This window comes from Polypterus senegalus, chromosome 4 (assembly GCF_016835505.1).
Source record: "Polypterus senegalus isolate Bchr_013 chromosome 4, ASM1683550v1, whole genome shotgun sequence".
Taxonomy (NCBI): domain Eukaryota; kingdom Metazoa; phylum Chordata; class Cladistia; order Polypteriformes; family Polypteridae; genus Polypterus; species Polypterus senegalus.
Genome location: NC_053157.1, coordinates 5,704,522 through 5,730,850, shown reverse-complemented (window position 1 = coordinate 5,730,850; position 26,329 = coordinate 5,704,522). Strand labels below are relative to the sequence as shown.

At 43.2% G+C, this 26,329-nt stretch overlaps 1 protein-coding gene across 1 annotated transcript in view; it reads left to right on the top strand.

The window, feature by feature from the left end:
- LOC120527109 (hedgehog interacting protein) overlaps nucleotides 1-26,329 on the top strand; it is a 215,047-nt gene that overhangs the window by 187,963 nt on the left and 755 nt on the right. The window contains exon 13 of the mRNA XM_039750200.1: nucleotides 26,293-26,329. This exon is cut by the window's right edge and continues 755 nt beyond it. Coding sequence (XP_039606134.1) covers nucleotides 26,293-26,329 — 37 coding nt within the window. The remainder of the gene's footprint in view (nucleotides 1-26,292) is intronic.

The following is a 26,329-nucleotide window of genomic DNA, read 5'->3' as shown; positions in this document are numbered from 1 at the left end:
GAGTGTAGTAGTAGGGTTTGCCATCATGGCTACAATGAGAAGTCAAGCCAAATGACCCCTTTTATTGGGAAACTGAAAAGACTACGATATGTAAGCTGCCCGAAGAGGGGGTCCTGAGTTGCCTCGACAGTTTGCAGATTGTAATCCTTTTAGTTTGCCAATCCAAGGGGTCATTCGGCTTGACTCCTCAGACGAGTACCGAGTTTGTACGTTATGTTGATCCCACTCATAGGTTGATGGCTCACGAGACTTAAAAGAGATTCTCATTGACGTTTCGACTCAGAACCCACTTTGTCACAGAGTCAGTCAGTCGGTCATTGTCCAAACCGCTATATCCTAACACAGGGTCACGGGGGGGTCTGCTGAAGCCAACACTTGGGATCAAGACAGGAACAAACCCGGGCAGGGTGCCAACCCACCGCAGGGCACAAGCAGACACTAGGGACAATTTGTATTGTATTGTATTGTCCTCACCAGCACCTCTACCAGCTGCAAACCCAAGCTTCTCCTAGATGGTCTCCCACCCAAGTGCTTGCCAGGCCCACACACGCTTACCTTCAGGTGGGTGACCTGTTCTGAAGTACAGGTGGTGCGGCTCCAGCTCGGGTTTATTTAAATGGAGGGATGGATCTTTCTGTTTATCACTTTGTCTTTATGGGTTACTGGGTGTAGACTGATGATCCACCATTGCACGTTTAGTCAGTCAGTCAGTATCCAACCTACTATATCCTAACACAGGGGTCTGCTGGAGCCAGTCCCAGCCAGCACAGGGTGCAAGGCAGGAACAAATCCCTGGGCAGGATGCCAGCCCACCGCAGGGCACACACACACCAAGCACACACACGGGACAATTTAGGATCGCTTAACCTGCATGTCTTTGGACTGTGGGAGGAAACCCACGCAGACACGGGGAGAACATGCAAACTGCACGCAGGGAGGACCTGGGAAGTGAACCCAGATGGGTCTCCTAACTGCGAGGCAGCCCCACCACCCACTGCGCCACCATGCCACCCCAGGTTGTTTAATAGCTCGGGTGAACTTCACACTAGTAGCAACACAACTATACACTGGGCTTTATTCTTACATCAGATGAGTACTTAATTAGGACTCTTGTTTGTGAATTGGGACATTTGAGCTTGCTTTAATTTTTTTCTTTACAATTTAAATTTAATAGGAGTCAGAGTCGGTACATTTTTGCCGACTCCGACCCCAGTTCCAGGTACCCAAAATTGTCTCCGACTCCTCGACTCCTAATCCACAGCCCTTTATACACACACATTAACTACCGTATATACTCGCGTATAAGTAGGGTCTTGAAACCTGGAAAATCGATCATAGAATCAGACCCCGACTTATAGGCCCGTTCAAAAATACGACACATCTTCTTGCCTTCTCCAGTCCCACATCAGTTTCTCTTACACTTTGAATTTTGCTGCAGCAGTGCACTTAACCAATTCCAATTTCTTTTGCCACTTCAATGACTTTTAATTTAAAACCAGCTTCATATTTTCTTCTGATCGTAGATAAGGGATGCTCTTACAATAAAGGTGCATGAGATACAAAAAAAACGCATCGGAATAGTTTGGCTATTACCGTGTGGTCACGTAGGCACAATATATAGAAAAAAAAATAAAGGTTGTGTGCTCCGTGGTTACTCTCTCTTAGCATATCGTAATCTCTTGGACCAAAAGTGTGAGTTTTCCATATTCCGACATTATAAAATACCAGAAATTATACGGTAAAATCGAGTCCCGAACAGGGCCGTTCTTAGCAGTTTGGGGGCCCTTCGCGGTTCAGTAATGTGCAGGCCCCGGCTGGGGGGGTGGAGGGGTCTTTGCCCCTCCGGAGCTCAGGAAGGTGTTCTAATAAAATGTCCGAAAAAGGCCTTAGATGACCAGTAGGCCTACATGTACACTTGTGTGTATGCAGAGTGGTTCTGGATAAGGCCGGTAATATAAGGATATTTCATGATTTTATGGGGATCTCTCTGAATGAATCCGAAACGATTAAAATTAACATTTGCTATAGTGCATTTGGCAAAGTTATGACAGCGTGACAATATTATTAGGGATTTAGGTGACGATTGCAATTTGGATAATAAATTACCATCTGTACTAATAAAAGGCAAAGCCCTCAATGACTGACTGATTGACTGACTCACTCATCACTAATTCTCCAACTTCCCGTGTAGGTAGAAGGCTGACCCCATCTTCACGAAATTTGGTAGGTGGCTTCCCTGCGCTAACCGAAACCGATGTACGCACTTATTTCGGTGGTATGACGCCACTGTCAGCCGCCATATTGAACTTTGCAACGTCACTAATTCTCCAACTTCCCGTGTAGGTAGAAGGCTGAAATTTGTTACTTATACCGGTAGTATGATGCCACTGTCGGCCGCCATATTGTCTTTGTTACTTATGGGCCCATCTTCAAGAAATTTGGTACGCGGGTTCCCATCGCTATCTTAATCCTACTTACGTACATATATACGTCCATAGCCTGCAGCTCGGTCACCATGTGAGGCGCCGTTGGGTCCCCCATCCCCACGCCTCCCACGTAGTTGGCTGCCTGCCTATATAAGGCCGTCCGTCGCTCCAGTCTCTTCATTCCCTTCCTTGCTTCGCCACGGTATTCACGTCTCCCAGCTGATAACTGCAGCCTTTTTATTTAATCCACGGCTTCGCCGCTGTTTTATTGTTCTTTTATCACGATGTGAAGTTATCGATGAAGCCGGTTGTATGCTTACAACACTTGACAGATGCCGAATGTCACTTCAACACAACAAGTCGTAATTGAAACAAACCATGCAACTCAAAACCCATTATGACAGCAGCAATCCAGGCTGTGAGAACACAGTAAGAAGGTGGCGTGTCAGACGTCGTGCTACATTTTCTGATGCAGCTAGACGGAAACAAAACTTCGTGACGCTGCCACCAAATCCACAAGTTCATAGAGACGCTGTCGCTAAATATTCGCGGGCAATTCCACAACTTAATACCAGGAATGCCTGTTAAACATCTTAGATTCACGAGTACCGCTTTGCGTAATGAACACTTGAATGAAAGATGAATGAAACCTGTTATCTTTACAACGGCTGACAAACACGGAATGTAACTTGAACACAACATGTCCTCCAAATACGAACCTGATTGAAAGAAATAATGAAAATCAAATCCTTGATGACAGCAACACTCAATAACAGTCACAAAACAATTACATTCACAATCTTCCTTTTCTTTTTCATAACTTCTTTAACACACTACCTCTCCGCTGCAAAGCGCCGGTATTTTGCTAGTTGTTAATAAGACTAAGAGATGCACTGAACTGAATTTCCAGAAGACTTTAATTAACGTAAGAAATCTACTTTCCGCACTTTCGTCCTGGCGAAATCCTTTATCAGTTCCAAATTATCAAGGGTTTGGCCAACATCTTGCTCAGTTGATATTAATGCCAAACCATTCAGTCGCTCTTGGGTCGTGCTGGTCCTCAAATCATCCTTAATTAGCTTGAGCTTGGAAAAAGCTGCACTCAGCAGACGAGACCGTTACAGGGATGGTCAAAGCAATGCGTAGCGCTACCGCGACGTTCGGGAAAGAATCTTGCAAGCTATTCACAGGACCCGACGACCAAAGACCAGACCAAGTTTGGTAGGGATTAGCTAATACCGGGCCCTGGAGGAACGAGGATTAGGATGTAGGGCCTATGTGATACATTAGCTTTACGTTTACTGATCCACGGTGTGCAATGGTTTATCCAGACTGAGCGATCGCTATTTATACATTCCCAGTCTCACGGCCATGCCCCCGATTCCCTGCCTGCTGCCCCCTGCTCATACCCTTCCCCTCCGAATTCGACTCAGAACGATAAAATTTAGGATGAGGAGGGTATCGTGACACATGACTTGAGGGACTGGCACGGACGGCTGTAGTGCCAGGGGCATGACAGGCCCACAGCCCGACAAAAAAAACAAAATTGTAAGTCAGGGCCGGGTTGGGGCCCTACACAGATGCCTAAGAACATCCCTGTCCCAACTTATCTACGGAAGAACTTATCCACGAGTACATACGGCAACTTGACTCTTCTGTCTGTTTGCTTGTCTGGTTCAAATCTTGCAGCTGATTTTAAACCCTCTTTGGGCGAAGCAAATTTCTTAAAATTTTGCCTATGTGATCAGTATCGATATATAGGCCCACTTCTTGACCCTTGCGAAGGAGTAGCCGCGATGATCACGGTGAGGAAGTGTTACCGTAAGTTTGCCATTGTGTTGTTGATTTTCTTTTTTTCACAGCGACCGAGCACTAATCACATAAGAGAGCCTGAACAGAAAAACAAGAGACCAAAATATCATTCTTGTTAGTATTCAAATAATTCTACAAAGAACAAATATTATGTAATACTTCAAAAGAAGCTTCCCGTTCATGAAAAATGATTACAGAAAAATCATTTGCAAAATACTCAAAAACTAAAAAGTAAAAAATAGAATATATGTTAATTTTTTTTAAGTAAAACAATTTTATTTACTTTAGTTATAAATGCACTAAAAAAATTATTTTAACCACAATTTTCATGGATATATGGGACTAAATAAAATCATGGGGTGCATATACAGGGTGGTCCAGATCTAATTATGCAATTATGAAAAGGCGAACACATCGCACCCGCTGTTCGACTGGCAACCGTCTCCCTGCTGTTTTGGAATGCAGGGCGGGTGCTGCCATCTTTCGGCAACAAAAAGAATTTTTTGTGAATTCTCTATGTAATAAACTTAATAGGTTATAGTGTAATGAAAGTTGCATAATTAGTTCTAGACCACCCTATATATATTAACTAGCAAAATACCCGCGCTTCGCAGCGGAGAAGTAGTGTGTTAAAGAAGTTATGAAAACGAAAAGGAAACATTTAAAAATAACGTAACATGATTGTCAATGTAATTGTGTTGTCATTGTCATGAGTGTTGCAGGCATATACATATACTGTATATATATATATATATATATATATATATATATATACACACACACACACAAATATAAACATATATTTATATACATACATATCTACATATATACATACGCACACACACATTTATACACTCACCTATAGGATTATTAGGAACACCTGTTCAATTTCTCATGAATGCAATTATCTAATCAACCAATCACATGGCAGTTGCTTCAATGCATTTAGGGGTGTGGTGTGGTCCTGGTCAAGACAATCTCCTGAACTCCAAACTGAATGTCAGAATGGCAAAGAAAGGTGATTTAAGCAATTTTGAGCGTGGCATGGTTGTTGGTGCCAGACGGGCCGGTCTGAGTATTTCACAATCTGCTCAGTTACTGGGATTTTCACGCACAACCATTTCTAGGGTTTACAAAGAATGGTGTGAAAAGGGAAAAACATCCAGTATGCGGCAGTCCTGTGGGTGAAAATGCCTTATTGATGCTAGAGGTCAGAGGAGAATGAATGGGCCGACTGATTCAAGCTGATAGAAGAGCAACTTTGACTGAAATAACCACTCGTTACAACCGAGGTGTGCAGCAAAGCATTTGTGAAGCCACAACACGCACAACCTTGAGGCGGATGGGCTACAACAGCAGAAGACCCCACCGGGTACCACTCATCTCCACTTCAAATAGGAAAAAGAGGCTACAATTTGCACGAGCTCACCAAAATTGGACAGTTGAAGACTGGAAAAATGTTGCCTGGTCTGATGAGTCTCGATTTCTGTTGAGACATTCAAATGGTAGAGTCAGAATTTGGCGTAAACAGAATGAGAACATGGATCCATCATGCCTTGTTACCACTGTGCAGGCTGGTGGTGGTGGTGTAATGGTGTGGGGGATGTTTTCTTGGCACACTTTAGGCCCCTTAGTGCCAGTTGGGCATCATTTAAATGCCACGGGCTACCTGAGCATTGTTTCTGACCATGTCCATCCCTTCATGACCACCATGTACCCATCCTCTGATGGCTACTTCCAGCAGGATAATGCACCATGTCACAAAGCTTGAATCATTTCAAATTGGTTTCTTGAACATGACAATGAGTTCACTGTACTAAAATGGCCCCCACAGTCACCAGATCTCAACCCAATAGAGCATCTTTGGGATGTGGTGGAGCGGAGCCGTGTCCTGGATGTGCATCCCACAAATCTCCATCAACTGCAAGATGCTATCCTATCAATATGGGCCAACATTTCTAAAGAATGCTTTCAGCAGCACCTTGTTGAGTCAATGCCACGTAGAATTAAGGCAGTTCTGAAGGCGAAAGGGGGTCAAACAGCGTATTAGTATGGTGGTCCTAATAATCCTTTAGGTGAGTGTATATACATATATATAAAAAGTAAAGAAGAAAATTAAACCTTTTTAAACTGAGGGAAAATATACCACTAATTATCTGTTAAGGATCTCTTTGTATACCACATTGTGAGTTCGGCCCTCCAGTTGTAATATGACCAAGCTGTGCGCTGAGCTTACTCTTGAGCATGTAACGTACAGTTGGCCATGTGAACAGTAATCTTGTCTCAAATCTCACAGCTTGGATTGCTGCTGTCATAATCGGTTTGAGTTTCATGGTTTGTTTCAATTACGACAGTATTTGTAGGACTTGTGTTGAAGTGACATTCGGCATCTGTCAAGCGTTGTAAGCACACAACCGGTTTCATCGATAACTTCACATCCAGCTTTTGAGAGTTTAAACATTCATAAACATCAAAGTGTCCACTACTGAAATCGTCACCTGTGAATCTAAGATGTTTAAGAGGCATTGGCGGTTGTCGAAAGGTGTAAAATATTTGGCCATTTCAGTACACTTGAAAGCGACAACCGAACAATTCAGCGGCAGCCATCAACTCACATGCAGATCCATAGGTGAAGGGCTTAAGCATTTCACTCTTCTAGTGCTCCTGTGTAGTCTAATTATCTCCTGTACCGTCATCAGTCCACACCTTGAACCTGTCCCAGTCATTCAATACATAAGACACAATGTTCCTCCGGATATCAAGAGTGAGCCTGATATGGCCGTGCAATATGTAACACAGAGAATGGAAAAGGCAGGTGCCATCTCCGGGCATGGAAACCACTCGGTAAGTGACAGTTCTTTGATCGATGGTGATCACCTCGATAGACATGGTAATGGGGGTACGGTTGGAACGATAAAGGAAATGGGTACCTGAACAATGTAAAGTAAGTCTAAAATACCTACACAATAACTATAATCGTAATAAATGAACAATAAAACAGTGGAGAAGTCGTGGATTAAATAAAAAGGCTGTAGTTATCAGCAGGGAGACGTGAATCCCGTGGCGAAGCAAGGAAGGGAATGTAGAGACCGGAGAGACGGATGGCCTTATATTGGCAGGCAGCCAACAACGTGGAGGCGTTAAGATGGGGGACCCAACGCCACCTCACACGGTGACCGAGCTGCAGGCTATGGACGTATATATGTACGTAAGTAGGATTCAGTTAGCGTTGGGAACCCACGTACCAAAGACCGTTGAAAAGTTCAATATGGTGGCCGACAGTGGCGTCATACCACCGAAATAAGTACGTACATCGGTTTCTGTTAGCACAGGGGAGCCGCCTACCAGATTTCGTGAAGATGGGGCCATAAATAAGAAAGTTCAACATGGCAGATGTTGTCGACCGTTATAACCGTTACACGTAGAATTTAAAAATGAAACCTGCTTAACTTTTGTAAGTAAGCTGTAAGGAATGAGCCTGCCAAATTTCAGCCTTCTACCTACACGGGAAGTTGGAGAATTAGTGATGAGTGAGTGAGTGAGTGAGTGAGTGAGGGCTTTGCCTTTTATTAGTATAGATTCATTCAATCAATTAATAGAATAGCTATTTTCATCATAAAATATAAAGAAAAACAACAACATTGTAATTCCCCAGCATTCCAAAGACAAGTTTTAAAAATTGTTTGAATCGGTTAATTTAACAATCTGCATTTGCACACATAAGTAATCTGCTGGAGGTCTCCTTTGGCAAAACACCCTGACATCGGCAAATAAAAGAGTTCAACGTCATCATCAGCCACCGTGAATTTGAAAATAAGCGTGACGCCTGTGACTGTTACTTACTGTTTTATAAATATGTTTAGTCAGATTGATGCTTTGTTATAAGGTTTCTGTTACCAGATTGCATGCGGCGCCCTCTTTTGTTCTTGGCTGTGCAACTGAGCCTTGCAAAGGAGCGGCGCACCAACACGTGTGAATCTCGTCTTACACCCAATGCGGCTGCGCTGAGAATAACGTGGCTGTTTTCACTTCAGTAAGGTATGCGTTAGGTTACTCATTATTACTGATTATGAAGTAATCAGACTGCGTTACACACCACGCTGCCTTTAGTGTGTTAAACTACTGCTGTCGAGATTGCGTTTCTGAGTGTAGCCCTCTGCATTCAGCTCAACAACGCAAACTGAGCGATTTCTGAAATCTTCAGACATGTTATTACAGCCTAGAGAAATAATAATCATAATAATCATAATAACAGAAATATTACCTTTAATTAATGTTATATTAATAATAATAATATTACCTTTAATTAATGTTATATTAATAATAATAATAATAGAAATATAATTTTGAATGTTATATGAATAATAATAATATCAATATTTAATTGTTTAATAATTATATTAATAGAAATAATAATAATAATAGAAATATTACATTTTTATAATAATAATAATAAAAATCCATCCATCCATTATCCAACCCGCTATATCTTAACTACAGGGTCACGGGGGTCTACTGGAGACAGACACAAACCCCGGGCAGGGCGCCAGCCTACCGCAGAATAATAAAAATATTACCTTTAATTAATGTTATAATAACAATAATAATAATACAAATATTTAATTGTTTAATTATTTTATTAATTAATAGATATAAGAATAATAATAGAAATATTACATTTTTATAATAATAATAATAGAACTAATAAATTAAATTACATTTATCTTAATATTATTATTATATCATGCAATCGCACAAACATTTATTTTGTGGATGCTTCTCCCCGTGACTACTAAAGCGCACAGGCTGGCAGGGTGCGATGGACAACCCGGTTAAGAGTTTACATGGCCACATAGTCAGATGAACTCTCAGATTTCTCAGAGGTGAACAACTCGATTTCTCTAACCAGGATAATGGTTTACATGGCACGAGAAGAAGCCATTGAGCCCAACAAAGCTCGCCAGTCCTGAGTGTCCACTGAATTCTCTTAAAATAACATCAAGTCGAGTTTTGAAAGTCCATGAAGTCCTGCTGTCCACCACACTACTTGGTCTCTCATTCCAAGTGCCTGTGGCTCTCTGTGTGAAGAAAAACTTCCTAATGTTTGTGAGAAATTCACCCTTAACAAATTTCCAGCTGTGTCCCCGTGTTCTTGATGAACTCATTTTAAAATCACCGTTTCGATCCACTGGACTAATTCTCTTCATAACTTTAAACACTTCAGTCAGGTCTCCTCTTAATCTTCTTTTGCTTAAACTGTAAAGGCTCAGCTCTTTCTTCATAACTCATTCCCTGTAGCCCCACAATCCGCCTAGTTGCTCTTCTCTGGACCTTCTCTTGTGCTGTTATGTCCTTTTGTAGACCAAAACTGCACCCAGGACTCCAGATGAGGCCTCACCAGTGTGTTATAAAGACTCAGCAGAACCTCCTGTGGCTTCTACTCCGCACATCAAGGCGCTATATAACCTGACATTCTGTTAGCCTTCTTAATGGCTTCTGAACGCTGTCTGGTAGTTGAGTCCACTATGACTCCTGAATCCTTCTCATAAGGTGTACTCTCGATTTTCCTACCTCCCATTGTGTATTCAAACCTCACATTTTTACTTCCTATCTGTAATTCTTTACATTTACTGACATTAACTTTTATCATTCACAAATCTGTCCAAGCCTGTCTGCTGTCCAAGTCCCTCTGTGATTACTTGATTATCTGCCAATCCTCCTATCTTCATATATTCTGCAAACTTGGTCAGCTTGTTAATAATCTTCATATCCAAATCATTTGTACATATTATGTAAAACGAGCAGCGGTGGCCCCAGCACTGCCCCCTGCTGGTCACCACTCTTAATATCACCCAATTCTGCACCATCACCCTCTGCTTCCTGTGTCTGAGCCAATTCTGCACCACACCCTGAACTGCAATTGTTTTTAGTTTGATGCCCACCCTCTTATAGGTTAAAGTCCAGATCAGTAACATCATACGCTCCACTTCAGTTTAGTTGCTTCCTCATAGAATTCCAGCCTGTTAGTAAAACACAGCCTTCTTCTCTGAGCCCATGCTGACTACTCAGTAAAGCTCCTGTTCTTGTTGTGTGCTGCCTCTCATTAATCGAGTTTCTCAGAATAATCGGGTTATTGAATCGCATGTAAACACGCCAACTCTGACCAGGGCTGGATTAAGACGAAATTGGGCCTGATGCTGCAGCGCAAAAAAGGCCCGTTTTTTCTCGCCATTGGCGCATGTGCGTTCAACACTCACCGTACACACGCACTCAGACCGACCAAGGAGCCTTTATTGCTTGTGACGCAACCAGCCAGCCTTTATTGAACATGAATAATAATAACGACGTAGTATCGTAACAACTCGAGATTAACATTAAACTACGCAACATCAACATTCAATAGCAATTGTCTGAAAAGTGAACTTAATGCAGAAAACCTAACAATGAAATACACCAAATGTCGCAATTCTCAGAGTAAGGAAAAAATGAATTTGCAGAGACAGCGGGTCAACGTGACTCAGTTCGGGCTCTTGAGGGTAATAATTTGTCCACGGTTTAAATTTCATAACAGACCAGAATCCTGTTGAGGATTTAAAAAATTCTAAACATCCATGCCGGGTCCACGAGCAGGCTTTTAGTTTTTTTTACCTTTACAGATAACCACCAGGGCCGGAGTAAGGTGGGTGCTATTGATGCTGCAGCATTAGGCCCATTCCTGAAATAGGCGCAGATGAAAACAGATGAGAATTTTCCGGAAGCTGAACAGGTTTTCCTTTGCTATATTAACCTCAAAATAATTCTTAGAATGAAATTTGGAGTCCCACTTTCGGACGCCTAGACACAGCGTTACTTATTATACAGTTCCTATTGTTCTTTGTGCTGTGACGTAACAATAACGTTGTTGTGTTTATCGTTAACTGAAGATTTCAAGTTACTGCTATCGATTTTACGTTAAACAATTTATTTAGTAATTTAGCTGCGTTTTTTGCAATATCTTAGGGATTCTTGCCACTTTATTATTGTTCGGTAAGTGCCACGTAGTAAATGTTTCACCGTGAAAGTTAGTTGTACAGTAAAAATCGACAGCTATTTAAATGGTTATCTGTAAAGGTAAAACTAAAAGCCGGCCCGCGGGCCTGTCATGGATGTTTAGAATTTTTAAATCCTCGACAGGATTCTGGTCTGTTATGAAATTTAAATCGTGGACAAATATTTACCCTCAAGAGCCTGAACTGAGTCACTTTGACCCGATGTCTCTGCAAATTCATTTTTTCTTACTCTGTTTCGTAAGAGAATTTCGAAATTTGGTGTATTTCATTGTTAGGTTTTGTGTATTAAGTGCACTTTTCAGACAAATGCTATTAAATGTTGATGTTACATAGTTTGATGTTAATCTCGAGTTGTTAGGCCGGAGTTATACTTCACACGACGCAACGCATGCTGCAGCGGACGCTCCTGCTACGTAAGCGTTGAAGTGTTTATACTTGCGCGTGTATTTTACGTAAATCTGGAGGAATCCACCAGGTGGCAGTGCGAGATATTATCACGGTGAGAACATGTTTGGCTTCTCTGTGTTGTGAATTGCCTGGAACACCTATTAAATTCCGATGACATCTTACCGCAATATCTTTGACAAAGGATGTTTATTGATTGAATCCATCAATCCAGGGACGTGTCCATTCCAGCAAGCATTGGGCACGAGTGAGAAACAATCCCTGGACGAGGCCGCAGCTCATCGCAAGTTGAATACAAGCACACACATACACTAGCGTCATTTTAGCGGCACCGAATCCCCAAATCTGCATATCTTTGGAAGGAAACCGGAGCACAGTGTGGAATACAAGCAGGAAATACCAGCAACATAACTCCCTGCGAGACAGCAGTGCTATCGCTCCGCCACCGTGTCATCCCGATGTGTGTAACTATTAACTGTATTCATTATTTAAACGAAATTATTTGCAAAATGTAACATACACACTTTAATGCATTTCATTTTGAAAGTGATATCTATACTAATAAAAGGCACAGTCCTCACTCACTCACTCATCACTAATTCTCCAACTTCCCGTGTAGGTAGAAGGCTGAAATTTGGCAGGCTCATTCCTTACACCTTACTTACAAAAGTTAAGCAGGTTTCATTTCAAAATTCTATGCGTAACGGTCATAACTGAATCCTACTTACGTCCATATATACTGGCCATAGCCTGCAGCTCGGTCGCCGTGTGAGGCGGAGTTGCGTCCCCATCACCAAACTGAGTGCCTGCCCATATAAGGCTGTCCGTCAGCAGCGATCCAATAGACAGGCTGCCGCAAAATATTTGCGGGTGAAGGACTGTGCTAATGCAAATGAAGATGATAGACTAGTGTTTGGCACAAACTCCGCAAACGTGCGAGAGAAACTTTTAAGTGCCGGGTCTGAGCTAACATTACATAAAGCCGTGGACATCGCAAGATCGCACGAGATAGCACAAGCACAGCTGAGAAGCTTCGATGCATGTACTCCGAGCGGCTCACGTGAACTGACTTTGCAGGACTGGGAAAGGTAAACCCGTGCATGCAGTGTGTGATGTCTCAGATAAAGAGGAAGACGAGCTGCTTATTGATGAAGTAGGAAACGAACAACCCTCTGACGCTGAACAAGCCTTTGTAGACATATCGATAGGAAAGCAAGGTGTAAAGCTTAAGTTTAAATTAAGTTCATAGACACACTGCCGCTAAATATTCGCAGGCAAGTCCACAACTTAATACCAGGAATGCCTGTTAAAGATTCACGAGTACCGATTTGGGTAGTGAACACTTCGATGAATGAAACCTGTTCAAAAAAACGCATTACACAATTGAGAAGGCAGCAAAAGAATATGAAGCGAGTGACACATACAAGCATATTCATGAGTGCAGCTACTGCGGAAACAAAGCACACGGTGTAAACCGTAAGTTTAAATTAAGTTCATAGACAGGCTGCCGCTGGCGTTTGTCATGCCTACGACGAATACGATATTCGCGAGATATAAGTTTAATGAGAAGACGTAGGATATAAATAAGACTTTTGATCACTTTGTAACGGAGTTAAAATTGCTGTAACGGAGTTAAAATTGCTGGTGAAGGACTGTGCTTATGCAAACGAATAGGAAAGCAGGGTGTAAAGCTTAACTTTAAATTAGGTACACAGACAGGCTGCCGCTGGCGTTTGTCATGCCTAAGACGAATACGATATTCGCGAGATACAAGTTTAATGAGAGAACGTAGGGTATAAACAAGACTTTTGATCACTTTGTAACGGAGTTAAAATTGCTGGTGAAGGACTGTGCTTATGCAAACAAAGATGAGATGGTCAGGGATAGACTAGTGTTTGGCACAAACTCAGCAAACGTGCGAGAGAAACTTTTAAGTGCCGGGTCTGAGCTAACATTACATAAAGCCGTGGACATCGCAAGATCACACGAGATAGCACAAGCACAGCTGAGAAGCTTCGATGCATGTACTCCGAGCGGCTCACGTGAACTGACTTTGCAGGACTGGGAAAGGTAAACCCGAGATGTCTCAGATAAAGAGGAAGACGAGCTGTTTATTGATGCAGTAGGAAACGAACAACCCTCTGACGCTGAACAAGCCTTTGTAGACATATCAATAGGAAAGCAAGGTGTAAAGCTTAAGTTTAAATTAAGATCATAGACACACTGCCGGTAAATATTCACATAATCATAATCCACAACTTAATACCGGAAATGCCTGTTAAACATCTTAGATTCACGAGTGCCGATTTGCGTAGTGAACACTTCGATGAATGAAACCTGTTATCTTTACAATGGTTGACAAACACGGAATATAACTTGAACACAACACGTCCTCCAAATACAAACCTGATTGAAAGAAATAATGAAAATGAAATCCTTGATGACAGCAACACTCAAAACACTCACAAAACAATTACATTGACAATCATGTTACGTTATTTTTCAAATTTCTTTTTCATAACTTCTTTAACACACTACTTCTCCGCTGCAAAGCGCGGGTATTTTCTAAAAAAAGATTCTAAATGTGCAGAGAGTTGGAGTATCATACATTTAATTTGTTCTGTGTGCTGATCTATTGCTGCTTGCCGCTGCTGTCGGGTCCAAGAAGCTCGTAGCGATTAAAAACTGGGATGACGTTTACGATGGTCTGCATTAATGATACAGTAAACTACGAGGTTAAAGTGGACATTTCGAGATTAAAGCCGAAATTTCCACTTTAATCACAAAATACACGTTTTCACCGTGTCCTTAATTTTTTTCTCAGTGGCTCAAACTATGTTGCTGTTGTAAAGTTGCAAAAAAAAAAAAACCAGACTTCACAAAAGATGGTATGTGAGACTTTTAAAATGTATCGTGTCATTACGATCGGGAATATGCGACGCTTGAATATAAAAGCACCACGAATGTATCTGTATGTCGGCATTTTGCTTCACCACATCGAACCATTCATCAAACAGCGAAGCGCGCACATCGATCCCCGTAGGATCTCCATAGAGGCTTGCTGTCACGTGTAGATAGTAAACAGAGACTCTGACGTCACGTTCCGGCTTTTAGCACACTGCGCCGACTTTTGCTGGTACTGCAACTCGCACACGTCGCGTTAATTTCTGAGGACCTGCTCAGAGGACGCGTGAAATGAATGCTGGGAACGCGTGGCAGCCATGATGCGGGGACGTACGCGTTCTGAGCGTGAAGTATAAACCGGCCCTTTAAATACTACGTCGTTATTATTATTCATGTTCAATAAAGGCTGGCTGTCTGTGTCACGGCTCCTCGATCGGTCTGAGTGCGCGTGTACGGCGAGTGTCGAATGCACCAATGCCGAGAAAAAATAGGCCTTTATTACGCTGCAGCATCAGGCCCAATTTTGTCTTAATCGGGCACTGATAACCATTTAAATAGCCGTCGATTTTTACTGTGCAACTAACTTTCAAGGTGAAACATTAACTACGTGGCACTTACTGAACAATAATAAAGTGACAAGAATCCCCAAGATATTGCAAAAAACGCAGCTAAATTACTAAGTAAACTGTTTAGCGTAAAATCGATAGCATTAACTTGAAATCTTCAGTTAACGATAAACACGACGACGTTATAGTTACGTCACAGCACAAAGAATAATAGTAACTGTATAATAAGTAACGCTGTGTCTAGGCGTCCGAAAGTGGGACTCCAAATTTCATTCTAAGAATTATTTTGAGGTCAATATAGCAAAGGAAAAACTGTTCAGCTTCCGGAAAATTCTCGCCTGTTTTCATCTGCGCCTATTTTTTAGGAATGGGCCTGATGCTGCAGCATCAATAGCACCCACCTTAATCCGGCCCTGACCCTGACAGCTTTGGAGGACGGTGAATGAAAAACTGGAACAGTCTGTGAAAACCCACCCTTGAACACGGGCAGAGCAGACACTTCAGTGCGGAGCCCCTCCATAAAGAAGGCACGGCTCATGGCCCGTGTGTGCAAATCGAGCAGAACCCAGCGAGCCGTTCCTCTCCCCGCCGATGCTCTAATAAATGGCGTTTCCCACCCGCCTGAAATGAATCAGTTCCTCAAGAATCCGATTACTTCATGCAGGGAGTCACCTGGAGATGTCAGCCATGAGGTGGACTGCTATGGATATTATTAGTTAAACATTTAACAAAAAGCTTCATTCCCAAGCTGCATGTCTTAATTAAAACACACACACACAAGCTCATTGCGAATTGACGCCCTGGACTGACGTCAAGCAGGTAGGGCGTCTGAAGGGGAATGTGAAGAACAGAGAGGAGGCCGAGCCGTGGGATTTTACCAGCAGGAGGCTTCCAGCCAAGGAATGCTAAGAAGTGCTTTGTATTGAATTGGAAAACTAAAAAGACATGAGGAATTTTTGTTCTCCATCCATCCATTTTCCATTCCGCTGAATCCGAACACAGGGTCACGGGGGTCTTCTGGAGCCAATCCCAGCCAACACAGGGCACAAGGCAGGAACCAGTCCTGGGCAGGGTGCCAGCCCACCGCAGTACACACACACACACACCAAGCACACACTAGGGCCAATTTAGAATCGCCAATCCACCTAATTTTTGATCTGAAAAGTTTAAAAAGAAAAGTGTCAGACGTCTCTCTTACGCAACCGCTGGAGGACATTCTGTTTTTTGCACTTTATGAATTTACTAGCCGTGCCCTGCAGCTGCGCTCGCGTATTAGTGAAACAGGACAGAGAGGAGGGTCCTACCCGGCTCCCTACCCCTGACGTCACGCTTCCCCCTTCCCTCTGTCTAGGATTTGCACGAATATATATCGCTCTTGCAAGAAAACTGTGCTTCTTAACGCGATGAGAGAGACGTCACAAAATCAACTGGAATGTTCAAGAAAATTCTAGAAAAAAAAACCCACCTAAATCCGTGAAGTGGTTCTCTCGTTCGCTAGCGAAGCGGATGTAAAGTACCCGCCCCGAGGCTGGCGCGTGAGTGACCCCTGCCCCTCGGCCTGAAAAATGTCACTCGGATTCGAGCAAATAAATCGTTACCGCGAGTGAACATAGCACAATGAGAGGGGGCGAAGACTCTCAAAAACACCCAATCTAAATCCATTAAGTATTTCTCTCGTTCGCTAGCTAAGTGGACCTAAGGTTGGCACGTGATTGAGAAGGGTCCCGCCCCCCTCCAGGGATTCACGCTGCTGCAAGCGAGCTATGATTTTTAGCGCGATGAGAGAAGTCGCAAAATCATCCGGAATGTTCAAGCAAATTCTTGGAAAAAAAAAAAACCTGATCTAAATCTGCTCAGCAGTTCTCTCGTTCGCTAGCCAAGTGGAGGTAAGGTTTCGCACCCCAAGGCTGGTGCGTGAGTGAGAAGGGATGCACCCCTGTCCCTGCGGCCACTCACTCGGATTCAGTACCGCAAGCCAACTCTGATACATAGCGCGATGAGAGAAGTTGCAAAATCAACCGGGGCAAATTATCAAGGAAAAACCCAATCTAAATCCGCTAAGTACAGCGGAACCTTGGGTCACGAATGTCTCTGAACACGTACAAATCGGGTTACGACCAAAAAGTTCGCCAAACTTTTGCGTCTGTTCACGACCACACACTCGGTATACGAACAAGCCAGTTTCCCCTTTCAGTTTGTGTGCGCCGATGATTTCCTCACGTGTTGCATTGTTCTCGGTCAGACGTGCGTGCCTACATGTGCTTGCGTGCTTTCGCTGTGAACTCGTTGTGCTCTATTTTGTTTCCCTTCCGGTTCGTACGCGCCGACTACTGTATTTAAGCACGTGTTCAGCCTCTCCCTGTGCATTGTTCTCAGTCAGACGTGCATGCTTTCGCTGTGAGCGCTTTGTGCTCTACAGTATTTCGTGTGCTTTTGCAATTAACCGTGGCTTCTACGCAAGTGAATAGTGGTGAGAAGAAAGGTTTGAAGAAAATTGAAAGCAAAGTAAAGAAAGAAATTATTGAAACGTATGAGTGTGGCATTCATGTTATTGATCTTGCCGGCGAGTACAAGAAGTCAAAATCTACGATTTCGACTATTCTAAAGCAGAAAGAGGCCATTAAAGCAGCTGATGTTGCAAAAGGAGTTACAGTGTTAACCAATCAGAGGCCTCAAGTACTGGAAAAGTTGGAAAAACTGTAACCTCCTCTCCACCCAGTGCCTCCCCACTTCCTTCATGGCATACAAGGTTAGTTTTCTTGGTGGTTTATGGTTAGTTTTGTAACAAAGGCGCTATATAGGCACCTGACCCGACACAGGAAGACACGGAGGCACGTATAAAAACACAAAGATTTTATTTTTCTCTTCAACTGTGGGACACATCTTCCCTGTGACCCACAGGCAATACACAGTCCCAAAGCACAACACACTCTTCTTCCTCTACCACCACTCCTCCACAAGCGTAGTCCTCCTCCTCCCAACCCTGGCTCCCCGAATGGTGGTGGCTGGCCCTTTTTATAACCCACCCGGAAGTGTTCCAGGTGCTTGACCACCTGGTGCTAATTGCACCTCCGGGTGGGGCTGAAGATTCGTCCAGCCAGGCTGCTCCCCCTAGCCGCCATCCGAGCCCCCAACCAGGCTGTGGAGGACTCCATCTCCCATTGAGCCCTGCGGGTGGTGGGGGAATCACCGTCAGCCATGGAGGCTGCCACCAAGTGGCCCGGGGGAGGTACTGGACTGCCCATGGTGGCTCCCCCGGAACATAAGCAGCAGGGGCATGGGACCCGGCTGTCCTTCACAGTTTTTGTATTACGGATTTTTCAAATGTTCATTTTTCGGTTCGTGGCTTGAATTGTTGCATTGTTACTTTTCTTGGTTGTTTATTAAGTTACAGACTTTTTTAAATGTTCATTTTTTTTCCCCTGTGCTTAAAACACATTTTTAAAAAAAGTGTTTACGGCAAGCGGTTCGTAAGGCTGTAGCGTGAACTCTTGCAATATTAGTTTTCTCAGTTCAAGGTTTTCTCAGTGTTATTCAATGATTTTACATTTAGTTTACTATTATGCTGTGCATTCTATGGTATAATTAACTATTTTTTGAGCTTCAAAATCTTTAAAAAAAAAAACTAGGGGGCTTTGCCCCCTGCTCTCTTCGCTCGCCAACCCTCGTGTTTGTTTTTCCGCATACACACTTTTAAGATTTTTTTTTTCTTTGAATTGTTGCTATTTCATTAGTTTCACTTTTATTTCAGAACTTCTGTAAAAACAATATCTGCAATCTTGCGAGTCCCAATATGCTGAATCTTTTTACTGAGGTCAGTGTGTTTAATGATTTTGTACCGTAATTCAGGACAGGTTTCTCTGTTTGGAATTTCTGCACAGACAAAACGATCTTCGTCATCAGCAGTCAATCATTTCTTTTACTAAGTAACCAATAAATGCATGTGAGGTGAACTCCGTTTTTGAAATTCTCAAGATTTTTTATTTGTCACATGCTGTGGCGTAGCTAGGTGTGGGCAGAGGGGGCGGTCCGCCCCGGGCGGCACATTTTCGGTGGCGGCATTATTGGCCAAAAGGCTCAGTACAATTCGTGTGTAAGCAGCAGGGTTTGGAAAAATATCACTCATGTATGAAAAAAGACAAATTCTCTGCTTTTTAACCACAAATGCTTGAAAAATAATGTTCAGACTGTCCTTCTGCATCAGACACAGCAGTTGAAATTTATGAGGCCATGAAAAAAATAAACCTAAACGTTACACCAATAATAATTTCTAGGAAGATAAACAACTAACTTACAATTTATAATTTCGTTTCATTATTAATCTGAATGCGTTCTTGCTCCGCGCAGAAAACATCCCCACCGATCACTTGTAGCCTACTTTGGTTCTGGTTTTCGTAACGTAATTAAATTAAACTAATGGCTTATCAGTGCGTCTATACTATATTCTTGTCTAGTTGATGCTTATAAATGTATATAAAAAATTATTGCTGTTTATATATGAATAAATCTATGCAAAATGTATCTTCATTTTTCTGTATACGTCATTTTAATTTTCTATTTAAATAGTTTAACATATTCAGATATTTTGGAGGGCGGCAAATTGAAGCACCGCCCCGCTCCGAGCGGCACGAACTTGAGCTACGCCACTGGTCACATGCATAGTTATACAGGACAACACGCAGTGAAATGCATCCTGATGCGCTTATCAAAAACTGTGCAAAGTTAGAAGAATATTAGTGAGATTAACAAAAAGTCATAGATTAAAAGTTAACAATATAATAGAACTTAATAAATAAGTACAGTAAAATGATGTGAATAAAGTAGAATTAAGTGTTAAGGTGCAATAGTGTAGTGATTATTGTGCAAAAGCAAAGTTAGACAGGTGCATAGTTAAATGAGACAGTTTGCGCTACTGCGATCTTTACTTTCTTTTTTTAAATTTTCCAATTTTCCTACTTTCGTATCCTTTAGCTTTCCCCACATGTGTTTCGCGCCAACGTTTGTGAACGTCTTTACGAAGTTCTACTTTGTCTTTTAATTCTGAGCCGGATTGGACCTGCTTTTTTTTTTCAATTCCACTTGTTCCGAGCTGATAATGACTTTCCTTATTTTCTGAATTTGTGCCTCGATTATTCTTTTTCTTTTTTGGTCTTTTTTCTCTCCAACGCTTCTGAGTCTCTTTTCTCGGCGCTGCTTTCTTCCTCGCTTAGATGTCGACATTTCATTTATAACGTATTGTAATGACCCGGCAGCCGGCGCTGGCGGCATGATGCATTGTGGGAATTTTATTGTAAAGTTTACTGTTGTGCTAAATTAGCAAGGCAATCGAATTATTGTTCCTGTTGTAATTGTTGTATGTGTTTGTGTTCAACTGGTAGGGTGGGTTTGGGTTATTGCCGTCCGGGGTTATTAAATTGTAAATAGTTACCATCAATGAGAAAGGTGGCTTCGTTAATGACCTTGGCAATGGTTTTGCAATGAGATAGTGATGGGAAGTTCGGATCATTTTACTGACTCGGATCTTTGAGTCTCGTTCAGCAAAATGAACGAATCATTTTTCGAGTCATTTCGTTCAATTCTCTTTCCAGCTCAGACTGCATAGGTTAAGCTTATGGGTCTGTCACGTGATGAATGAACGACTCAAACCCGAAGACTCGAGAGATGAACTAATCAATTCTGTTTCCGGCTCAGACTGAGTTGGTTAAGCTTATGGGGCTGTCACGTGATGAACGAACGACTCGAAAAACCCGAAGACTCGAAACAGGTGAATCAATTCCAATACAGAAACTATAGGAAGTTGCGCAAATGCGCATGCGCGACTGAACGAATCACTCCCACGAGACGACTCGTTCTTCCCGAGTCACATTAAAGATTCGTTCAAAATGAACGAATCGTTCAAGAACGACCCATCACTACAATGAGATTGAGCTTTGTTTTCTGACTATCTGCTTAATAATGAGATACAACAGGACATAACTGTGTTATTGCTAAGATTTAATCTAAGCAATGATTGCCGAGACACTCGGAGTCGTGTGGTGTATGGGACACGAGTGCTCGCTGGCTTATTGAGCTAGGTACAGCTGCGTGCATGGTGCTGGCATTCCGCTGGTCGACCAGCTTGCGGGAAGTGTACGGTTGAGTACGGCTCTGAAAACTTTAAGACTCAACCACGGGTCGCTACAGTATTGTCCTTATACGTTTCATATGCGCTGAGAGCCCTGGATGTGTGTGTACCCAAATCCTTTAGACGACTGGATGTTTTGCTGTCCGTTGTCTTATTTGATAATGATTGTAAGTAGGGCGTGTCTTGCAAGAATTTCATGTTCCACGTCATCGCGAGACGGTCCTTCTGTTGGCACAAAGTCTCTTGTTTAAGGTCCCCGGCAAGACGCTCTGTGCCATCTCGCGGTTTCTTTTAAATCTTTTCCGTGATCTTAACGTGAAGATCACATCTCGACGCCCTTGTGTTTCTCACCAGGATTTTTTTTTTATAATAGAGAGATATATATTTACATACAGTTGTTACGGTCTGGAACGGATTAATTGTATTTACATACAATCGTATGGGTGAAATTCCTTTGGGTCATGAGCAAATCGGGTTGCGACCAGAGTTCTGGAACGAATTACAGTCGTGACCCGAGGATCCACTGTAGTTCTCTCGTTCGCTAGCCAAGTGGAGGTTAAGGTTTCGCGCCCCAAGGCTGGCGCGTGTGTGAGGAGGGACACGCCCCCTTCCCCCGTCTCCGCCCGCAGCCTCTCTCTTGGATTCGCGCAAATAAATTGCTGCCGCAAGCGAGCTATGATTCTTAGTGCGATGGGAGAAGTCGCAGAATCAACCGGAATGTTCAAGCAAATTTTACAAAAAAAAAAAACGCTCTAAATCTGTTGACTAGTTCTCTCGTTTGCTAGCCAAGTGGAGGTAAGGGACCCACCCGAGGCTGGTGCGTGAGTGTACCTTTAGGGGGCGATAGCTCCCTAGTCGGAATAAGTTCTTTTGTAATTGCGGCGTTTGAAGTAACCCGAAACTATATACTGTACGTAAAGCAGCAGAACCAGGTTTTAGTCCCTGGCAGGCATGCCGGGTCGAAAAGAAGCGAGGAATCTCTATATGGGAGGAAGAGGAAGGAGCCGTGAGGAGATGCCTTCCCAGAATAAAAGAGCACAACCGCTATGATGAATGAAACACCCTCATCGGAGTAAAGTGAAACATTCCAGCAGAGAGGAGCCCATTTTCATCTGGCCTCCCATTTAAATTGTCCTCCCTTGTAATTTATGTAGAAATGAATGTTTGTTCTGCGTGAGAGACCGTGTTGTAAATCACAGGGATAATAGTGCAGGCTAGAAGTAGGAGTGTTTTCGTTTTCTAACAGCCAGACCTCCACACACACACACAGTATGGCCCTCTGAGTTATCTGACCACCCAGGCTGTCCTCCGAGATAGTGCACTAAATCAGCAGGGGAGCCGAGAGCTTGACGGAGGGACGGCGGGCCGGCCGGCAGGCACGCACGCCATCTCATTGAAATGCTGCCATCTAGTGTTGAAGTCGGCTACTCACACGCAGCACACTTCAGCCTTTCAAATTACGAACAGGCGATCGTTTGGGGAAACCTCTTTACTTTAAATCTACTTTCAGTTCAGAACTGCATTTCCTCAAAAACACCGTGGGGTCAAATCCTGCGCTCAGTGTGTCACACTCTCAGAATGTTGTCCCCCATATCTGCTGCAAGATTTGTAAGTAAACCAGGGGTGGTGCACTTACCCCCACCATTCAATCCATGATATGAAAAGTTCATAAAAGAAATGTATTGTCGGTTCAGTGTTACTTATCACTGTCTATTTATTTATCTATTTATTGAAAGACACCCCCCTGGAGACTAATAAAGTTCTGAAAGATCTATCAAAAATCGAAACGCTCCAAACCAGAGTGCGGGCTCCCCGTCATGGAAATAATTCATGACATGTTTTCACAAAGGTATGCGAGTGTATTACAAATCAAAAAATAAAACCTGCCGTTCCTAAGTATTCAGTCCTTCAACCGGGTACTTTCTAGAACGGGGTGGGCAAAGTCCATCCTGGAGGGCCGCAGTGGCTGCAGGTGTTTGTTCCAACCCAATTGCTTGATAAGAAACACTTATTGCTCAAGTAACACTTCTGCTTCATTTTAGCTGTTTCGCTGGTTAAGATGTTGAACCCTTATTGCTTATTTTAGTCTTAAACAGCTGCATTCTCGGTTTTATAATTGCTCCTTCTTAGCAATAAGATGTAAATGACAAAAGAAACCAGCATTTCTCCATCTAGCGTATTTCCATTTACTCCTGCGTGTATTTATCGTGCACTATTGGGTTTAATTAAATGCTTGGAAAGAAAGTGAAGGACTGAGAATTGCTCATCCGTTTTAGACTTCAAATCATTTGGATGGTATCCTTAGAAAGGAAAAATAATCTAGTATATGAGAATGACCTGACATGACAGACATGACAGAGTTAAAGCACTAACAAGCCATGAAATGAAATAATTGACAAGGATTGTTTATTAATCAAGCAACTGGGTTGGAACAAAAACCTGCAACCACTGCGGCCCTCCAGGACTGACTTTGCCCACCCCTGTTCTAGAGCTTCTTCGGGCAGAAATTCCAGCTTTGAGTCTTCTTGGTCAGTCTCTCTAATTTGAAATGAATAAATGTACAATACTTGGATTCACTTCCCGGGTCCTCCCTCCCTGCGTGGAGTTTGCATGTTCTCCCCATGCCTGCGTGGGTTTCCTCTCACAGTCCAAAGACATGTAGGTTGGGTGCATTGGCGATCCTAAATTGTCCTTGGTGTGTGTGTGTGCCCTGCGGTGGGCTGGCACCCTTTCTGGGGTTTGTTTCCTGCCTTGCGCCGTGTGCTGGCTGGGATTGGCTCCAGCAGATCCCTGTGACCCTGTGTTAGGATATTGCAGGTTGGATACTGACTGACTGACTAAACGTGCAATGGTGGATCATCAGTCTACACCCAGTAACCCATAAAGACAAAGTGATAAACAGAAAGATCCATCCCTCCATTTAAATAAACCCACTTATCCCGAGCTGGAGCCGCACCACCTGCACCTCAAAACAGGTCACCCACCTGAAGCTGAGCGTGTGTGGGCCTGGCCAGCACTTAGGTGGGAGACCATCTAGGAGAAGCTTGCGTTTGCAGCTGGTAGAGGTGCTGGTGAGGACAATACAATTTATGTTTGTGTAGCCCAACATCACACAAGGAGGGCCGCAGTGGGCTTTAACAGGCCCTGCCTGTTGACATCCCCATAAGCCTTGAAAAACTTGTAGGGAATAAATGGAAGAAACCTTGGGAAAGGTAGTTCAAAGAGAGACCCCTTTCCAGATAGGGTGGGTGTCAAATAAAAGAAAAAGGGGGATAAATACAAAACAATACACAGAACAGAACACAAGTCATCCTCAATTCAATGTAATAGTACAATAGAAAATTTACAAGTACAGAACAGAATTCAACAGCAGATGATATCCCATAATGGGATTCGGATTTGTTCAGAGTCCTGGAGACCTCAGCCATCAAACTGCCTCCCCCAATTGGCCATTTCACCAGCCAATCCGATGAAAGGACCCTTCTGCCCGATGATTCCTGCCATCCTCCCCTCCCATCCCCTCGGCCCGCAGCCTCTCTCTCTCTCTCGGATTCTCACAAATAAATCGGTACCACAAACAAACTATGACACTTAGCATGATGATCAACCGGAATGTTCAAGCAAATTCTAGAAAAAAGCCCGATCTAAATCCGTTAAGTAGTTCTCTCGTGAAAAGCGGACAGACAGACAGATACCTGTGAACCCAAAGGAGGACCCCGAAGGTCATAAAGGATGACAAAGGAGAACGCGTCCCGTTCTATTCACAAAACACAGTGTGGACTGTGTGTTACAATGAAAACTTGACAGGTCACAGAAAGTACCCTTGGAAGAATCACAAACCAAATGCTTTTGGTGCATCCTTCACCAAAGCACAGATACTTCGTTTTCATGTGGTCCGAGAATTTGCATTTTCTCTTGTTAGCGTTTACTGCTGGACAACATTTTTAGATACGAGATTACTGCAGGGGGGCATGGTGGCGCAGTGGGTAGCTCTGCTGCCTTGCAGTAAGGAGACCTGGGTTCACTTCCCTGGTCCTCCCTGTGTGGAGTTTGCATGTTCTCCCCGTGTCTGCGTGGGTTTCCTCCCACAGTCCAAAGACATGCAGGTTAAGCGATCCTAAATTGTCCCGTGTGTGTGCTTGGTGTGTGTGTGCCCTGCGGTGGGCTGGCACCCTGCCCAGGGATTTGTTCCTGCCTTGCACCCTGTGCTGGCTGGGACTGGCTCCAGTAGACCTCTGTGTTAGGATATAGTAGGTTGGATACTGACTGACTGATTAAATGGTGCAATGGTGGATCATCAGTCTACACCCAGTAACCCATAAAGACAAAGTGATAAACGGAAAGATCCATCCCTCCATTTAAATAAACCCGAGCTGGAGCCGCACCACTGGCTGGGATTGGCTCCAGCAGACCCCGTGACCCAGTGTTAGGATATAGCGGCTTGGATAATGGATGGAAGATTACTGCATATTCATATCACAAGCATGGACAACACAAAATGGCGACGTGGGCGTGTCTTGTTTTCGATCAAACATAGAGCGCGATTTCAGCCAATAGCAGGGTCAACGCTGATTGATGAAAGCATTTTCATCTTTTAGGTAATGCCTGCCGGACGGAGGACTTGTCCTCCATTTGCCGGACGTCTGGTATATCCTAGGTGTGCCAAGCTTGTAGAGACTTACTCCAAAAAGACTTTAAAGCCAGAATTGCTACCAAAGGGGGCGCTTCTGCAAAGTACCTGTGCAAGGGGGCTGGAATATTTCTAGACATGAAGGTTTTTTTTTTTTGTTTGTTTTTTTGTTAATGAAATTTGCTAACATTTCTGAAAACTTTGTCATTATGGGTTATTGAGTGACAACTGCTGAGCAAGAAAAAACGGCAAATGCGTGCAGGTAAAATGAAACGTATATCAGGATATAAAGTGAAGGCATTATGAAGAGAAGCGGGTGACATGCTGGTGCCATGCCGCTAAAGATCACTGACCTCTCTTTTGTCTTCTTTTGCAGCAAAATGTGATCCAGCGTGCCGGCATGGCGGAGTCTG